The 6977-nt window shown below is 24.2% G+C and overlaps 1 protein-coding gene across 1 annotated transcript in view; it reads right to left on the reverse strand.

The window, feature by feature from the left end:
- Nucleotides 1-6977, reverse strand: part of LOC100568466 (DNA (cytosine-5)-methyltransferase 3-like) — a 20140-nt gene that overhangs the window by 5287 nt on the left and 7876 nt on the right. The window contains exons 3-6 of the mRNA XM_029492791.1: nt 3757-3854; nt 3497-3595; nt 3333-3417; nt 425-586 (exon numbers count right to left, since the gene is read on the reverse strand). Of these exons, the coding sequence (XP_029348651.1) occupies nt 425-586; nt 3333-3417; nt 3497-3595; nt 3757-3854 (444 nt within the window). The remainder of the gene's footprint in view (nt 1-424; nt 587-3332; nt 3418-3496; nt 3596-3756; nt 3855-6977) is intronic.

Consider the following 6977-nt stretch of genomic DNA (forward strand, 5'->3'; position numbering starts at 1 on the left):
TCCGTTTTTCGATATTTTCATCTCAAACTTAATTATAAGTCTTTAAAAAAAAGACAATTTTTAGCTTTTTTTATAAATTATTTATACTATTATTTAAAATAAAATACAAAATCAGAGATTGATGCAGGCTGTAGGAAGTCTTCTTCTTTCAGATAAAAAAATACTCATCAAAATCCGACAATTCTAAACAGCTTGAGAGTTATTCCCGTAAAGCAATTTTTTTCGATATATTAATACACCCTATAAACCACCCCTAAATAGTTATCGGGTAGTAGATTAGTGAAAAAGTCTTATAATTGAGGTAGCAACTAAAATATAAAATTTAATTTTCAAATTTTATAGAATTGTGGAAAATTTGAAAAACTGGCACCGGGACCCTTAATTTAAATAAGTCACTAAATTGTAAACTATAAGTATCACTTACAAATTTGAGAAACATCAATTTTCATTTTTTCTCCGTGAGGGCTGCTTTCAACATTTTTTACTTTATTTTCCTCGATATTTCTTTTAATTCTATTATTTACCATTGTGATTTTTTTTAGAAATTGATCTGGAATAATAAACTCTTCTTTTCGACTATTTTTTCCTGTTAAAAAATAATGTGTTTTATTGTTATTATGCCATCTTAATGTATATAATTATGAATATTTTTTTTTTTTTTTGATCTGAGTGATAACCGTATTGAATTTACAATGATATAAGTTTTTTTTTTGTATCATTATCTTTTGGGGTATTAAAAATACCTCAACATCTTTTCTTATAAGGAAATTAATCTAGTTGGTACTTATGCGGGAGGGGGGGGGGGAAAAGTAAAATATTTCAAGTACTTTACAAAATCGTCAGGAAAAACAAACAAAAACATAAGTTTAAAACTTTTATTATTTTATTTTTTACTTTATTTGTTCGTTAAAAAAGCTTGAAGATTTAATAGAAGGTTCCTATTATATTGTTTAAAAGGCAGATGAAAAAAATTAAAAATCCATAGTCACAATTTTTTTTGTATAAGCATCTAGATTTCAAATATTGACAAAATACGTAAAAATCACTAAAATTTGCTAATTATTTTGAGTTAGAAATTCATGAAAAATTTTCTATTTAAATCTAAAATTTTAAAATTTAATACAAGATTCTCCATAATTTTGTCTACATTTTTAAAAAAAAAAAATGTCTACAAGCAAGTCAAATTAAATTTTTATGAGCGTTTGAAATTCATATTTTTACAACATTTGATATTCTCTCGATTTCTCACGTAATGATTTTCTTATTTTGCTGCAATCAAAAAACGAATGAATAAAGATACTTGAAAATTTCATTGAATGTTTATATTAGAATTTTCTATATACGATAAAATTTTGAATATAATTTAACTTTTTTGAGCTGTTTCCGGACATTTTGTCAGTTTTCAATTTTTTTAGTTTTTTTTCTATAAATATCATTAAAGTTTTATCTGATGGGCCAAAAAGTGTAAAAAAATTAATACTAGGCGCCTGATATATTGTTACAATAGCAGTTGAAAAATATTAAAAGTACATGAGCACAATTTTTTTTTATAAGCATTTAAAGATCGAATTTTGACAAAATTTATCAAACTTAAATTTGAATAATTATTTTGTAGTTAAAAATTAATAAAATGTTCAACTCTTATATCTAAGGAATGAAAATTTAAAACGGGATTCCACGTAAGTAGTTAATTCTGTTATCAAAAATTTTAAAAAGTACATAGGCACAGTTTATTTTTATAATAATTTTAAGCTCAAATTTGGACGCAATTCAATATTAAAAAACCTGGATTTTAGTTATTTTGTTGTGATTGCATTTATATTATTTGTGTGTACTTGAAACTTCTAAAGTATACTATTATATTATATCTATGATAGTACCACGGTCTATTGTTGATGTATAACACGTTACTAATGGATATTGTGATATGATTAATTTGGAATTTATTATAGATACCTATTATAAGTCAATTTTTTTTTTAATACCATAGATAAGTATATAATATGTCTGATACCTAGACTGACAAACCGTCTCCTCTCAGAATTGTTTTTCTTATACAGTGATATTATATCATTGAATTCAAATTTAATACTATCCATTATACAGTGACCCACTTGTAACCTACTGTACAGCAGAGCGACATCCACTTACCACCTCTTTTTTTTTAGTTTATTTTTTATTTTTTGTCAATAAAAGAATATTTCTTTGGGTTGAAATGCTTGAAAAATTAATACAAAGTTCCTCCTAAGTTTTTATAATAGCAGTTGAGAAATATTAAAAATTCATGGCCATAATTTTTTTTTAAAAGCATTTAAAGGTCAAAGTACTCCCGGTATGGCCAGTCATTTTTATTTTATTTGCGTATAGTGTATTTTTTTAGTTTTTTCAATACTCAATAATGTAGGTAAAAACTAATTATATATGTGGCAACAGTTGTTAAAGTAGTTTCTGAAACTGAAGTAAAAGTACAATACACTGAAGCTTTTGATTAAGAACATACCAAATTTGTATTAGGTAGCTGAGAGTGATATATCTGTAGTAGATTTAAATAATTTGGATTATAAATTAGTTACATAGCCATAGTTACACTTTAAGAATAGAAAATATCTTTTGGTTTTTCCTGGTAATGTTGGGTAAGACTGAAAACTTAACATTATGCTTCTATACTATACAATACATTTCTACAATATATCCTAATAATTTGTTAAAATTCAATGTTTTTAGTTAATATTTTTTTGTTTGTAAATTTATTTTACTATCTCGGAAATATTATCAAATTTGATTATTAATTTCATGAAATTGTTAAACATTTGTTAATTTTATTTGTATATTTAGTCAGATATTTATAGCTGGATTGAAGTCTTAATATAAGTTACCAAAGTGTTTAATATAGGTAGTTATAAAAAAAGTATTATCAACCTAGTTCTATATAAAACAAAAATTAAACTTATGATAGTAAATATTATAAAATTTGTACATTTAAGTTATCATAGATGACACTAGGCAAATAATTAAGGTAGCAACTATTAACTTATTAAAATTAAATAATATGTATTATTTCATCATAATATTACATTTTTTTATTTTTTTTTTTTTATAAAAATTAGTTTCTGTAAACTTTTTAAAATTATTTAAATATGTACAATGAATAACGATCACTGAAATTATCGTTAAAATTAAATTATAAAAACAGTAATGAATATCAGTAAAAATAAAAACAAATTTTCAATCTAATCATGTTAACTACTTAACTACAATATTAGTTTTGTATAAAATATTAATCAATGATCATAAATATAATATAGCTATTAAAATAATTTGTTATGTTTTACCTTTCATAATAATAGGCAAATTCACTAAAGCCCATTTGACTAATCCATGTTTGGGGAACTCAAAGTTGAACTGTAAGGATAATATCTACAAAAATAAATTAATAAAAATCATAACAGTGGTTTAAATAAAGTATACATTAAGAGTAATAACTGAAAGTAATTACATAAATAGCTTGTTCAAAATTGTCTTTTCGTGCATAGATTAAATCGGCAATACCTTTTTTTAAGTTAGATCTGAATTCAAATATTAAGTCATTCTGCAACTAAAAATTTTAATTTATAAGGTTATGTTTTATTAATTTAAAAGTAACCATTTATTTAATAACAGGCAACATAGGAACAACAGTTGTTAATTTGTTGTTTTTGAAAAATTCTTGAGGTTTAATCAACTCTACTACTCTGTAAATATTTAAATTTGTATTACCTGTGACATAGTATCATCACCCAACCACCAAACACATGTTTTTCCAGGCTTATCTTCAAAATATACTAAATCCATTTCCTTTGCAGAAAGAATGATTGCTAAATATTTATAAAAGTATACAGAAATGAAAAAACAATTTTATATAGGTACATAGTAATTAGAGAACACAACACCTACCTAATATTTTGTTTGACCAAGTGCTTAACTTCACAAGTGTATTATTAGCAGCTTGGTAACATTTAGTTTTGTTAGTTTTAATATAGAGTGAACTTACATATTTACATACTAAGTAAAAAGCAATATTGTCCATGTTTTGTTTGTGGTGTTTTTTCAATATTTTAATTTTTAAGTGAGTATTATGTTTTAAAATTATAGGTAAATTCACTGTAATATACGGTACACATTTATAAGATAGAGACAAAATTCTGTAAAAGTTAGTTATGGTGAACATCGTCGCCTGGTGTGGAAAACCTCCTATGTGCAAAAAATTGCAAAATTACGTTTATATATCTCTGAATTCAGACAAAAATATGTCATCTAATGATAAATATTTCAAGCTTTTTGGTATTATAAAAATATTTTTATTCTTCAAAACAATGAACCACCTATGTCTGCTGTATAGAAATTTTTATCTGATATACCTCCCAAGTCCATATAGAGGAGGTTTGACACACTGTTGGTTTGTACGAACATTTGAGTTATATCAGCAGGTGTTGAATAGGAGGAAAAATAATGTTTATGATCACTTTTCATAATATTTTTTATATCCTTTTGAATTTTTGATGGCTGGAAATCGGAATCTTCAACAATAACATAAATGTAATTAAATTTAAAATTAAGCTTATTATTTTAATACAATTGTATAATACTAAAAATATTGAAACATAATTATAAAAATACCTATTGGCTAATTTGGCCTATATCTTCATTTTAGATAATGAATCGTGCAAGAAAACTGGCTTAAATAGTTGTCCCTGATATTGATGGTCAAAACCCTAAAGGAAATATGCGAGGAACATTTAAAGCTTTTAGAATCAATTAATAACATTAATGAACATGGTCATAAGAACTGGGCTGTTGAAAAGCCATATTATGGTAGTTCTACCCCAATAACAACCAAAAATAATTTTAACAATTTAAACAATTTTGATGATTATGAATTTATTATTACTGATAATATTAATACTTATAACAATATTAATGCTGAAACTGGAAAAAAAGCTAATGTCCCTAAAATTCCTTTATAGGGAATGTGAACTGTGATGATCTTAGTGAATATATGTCTGTAAATTCTATAAAAACTTGTAGAACAAGTAAGGAAACGGCTTCAATAAAAAAAAGTTGTTGGAAACCCTTATATTGGTTCAAAAGTTAAGAATGGTAAATGCGTACAGTCTTGTCCAAAGCCTGGAAGTATACAGAATTTGGCAGACAAAACGAAATAATTTATTATACTTTAAAAGACATAATATAACACAAGGGATTTTTAAATGTATGTTCCTTTTAACTTTTTATTTTAATTTTGTTACGTGATTTTCAAGAAATAGAAACACAGAAAAAAGTTTGTTATACGTCTTACTTATTTTTAGTTTAAAATTGTTAACATTTTTATTAATAAAAACGACTGATAAAATATTTAAACATAGAAACCTATGTGCATTATTATTAGAAGTTTTAAGTTTTTAACCAAAAAGTATGTACTTAACTGTTATTTTTTATTTTTATTTTAAAGTGTGATTTTTCAAAAAACAGAAAAAGTTTGTTATTTTTATTCTTATTATTATAATTTACAATTAAGAATTGTAATTAATTATAAAATCTATTAAATACCCATGTACTTAATATTTATTCATAACTATATTTTTAGTTTTCTGTATCTTTATTAGATATTACAGAATATTTAGCAAGGGTCAAATTTGATCTAATATTTTTATAATTTATAGAATGCTATTAGTTATTGATACATATTGATTATTAAGGTAGGTATGTATCTTCTTGGGTATTACAATTTTAAACTATTAGTTAACCTAACTGATAATATTATAGATCTATAAAATAATTAAATTAATATGGTTATTAATATCTTTTTAAAGGTTCATTATTATTTTACATAATATTATAGCAGTAAGTTTATACTTAGTATAGTTGAAATAATATAGACATAAAATCTCTCTTGTGTGAAGAAAAAAAAATATAAGCAATTATTCACCTCCTGTCAACAACAGACCTCTTATGTGGTGTTTCAGAATAAAAAATTACAATCAAAACCTCATATATGCAAAAATCTTAACAATATTCTTAATATCCATTTTGGATAAAACAATGTAATAATAATAAGAGCCCAATTTAATTTCTAAACATATTTTACACAATATAAATATTTTTTGAAATTTTCATATTCAATACTTATTTTTTAAGCTACTAAAACATCTCCTGAATAACTTGGTTTTTTTATATAGGAGGTTTTTCACACCAGACGACGACATATTATATTTATAGAACCCATGGGAAAAACAGCTTGTGAAGGTTTTGGGCAGTAAAATTACTAATAATTTATATATTTATTTATATTTTATAAGTAAAGAAGTAATATACATATTAGAATATAATGTAAGTAGTACTAGAGTTCTATCAGAGTAATAAGCACAGTAGATTATAGAGGTATACGCACGACTATCAAAATTGTGTCCCGAGAAATATGTTTTAAGAAGGTTCTCACCGCTAGATCGCGTTACAGTTTTTTGGCCCTAACTAAAATGTTTATTTATATTAATATTATAGGTAGGTACGTATTATATTTTGTCTGCAACGAAATATGAATTATATTTTATATTGTAATACAATTTTCATCCTAACGAAATCAAAGTATAATAATAAATTGTTTATTTATTTGAATGTTTTCAATTGTTTTTGTGTAAAATGGTTAAGTGTTTTATAGTATATTGCAAATCTGGCTATGCAACTTGCAAGGATAAGGTAAATAAACCATTAAAATATAATCATTATATTATACATTTTGAAATTATAATTATTGGATACACCCAATGGTTAAATTAAATAAAATGTACAGTGGTGCAAAAATGAAAAGAAATGCATGTAACTGCAGATACCTAATTATATACCTACCTACCTACCTTATTGACTAGAATATAATTAAAAGGGTACCTATGTTAAAATATTATTAAAAAAGAAATCTTCAACCTCCCCAATTCAAGCACTGG

The sequence above is a fragment of the Acyrthosiphon pisum genome, chromosome X (genome assembly GCF_005508785.2).
Source record: "Acyrthosiphon pisum isolate AL4f chromosome X, pea_aphid_22Mar2018_4r6ur, whole genome shotgun sequence".
Lineage (NCBI taxonomy): Eukaryota > Metazoa > Arthropoda > Insecta > Hemiptera > Aphididae > Acyrthosiphon > Acyrthosiphon pisum.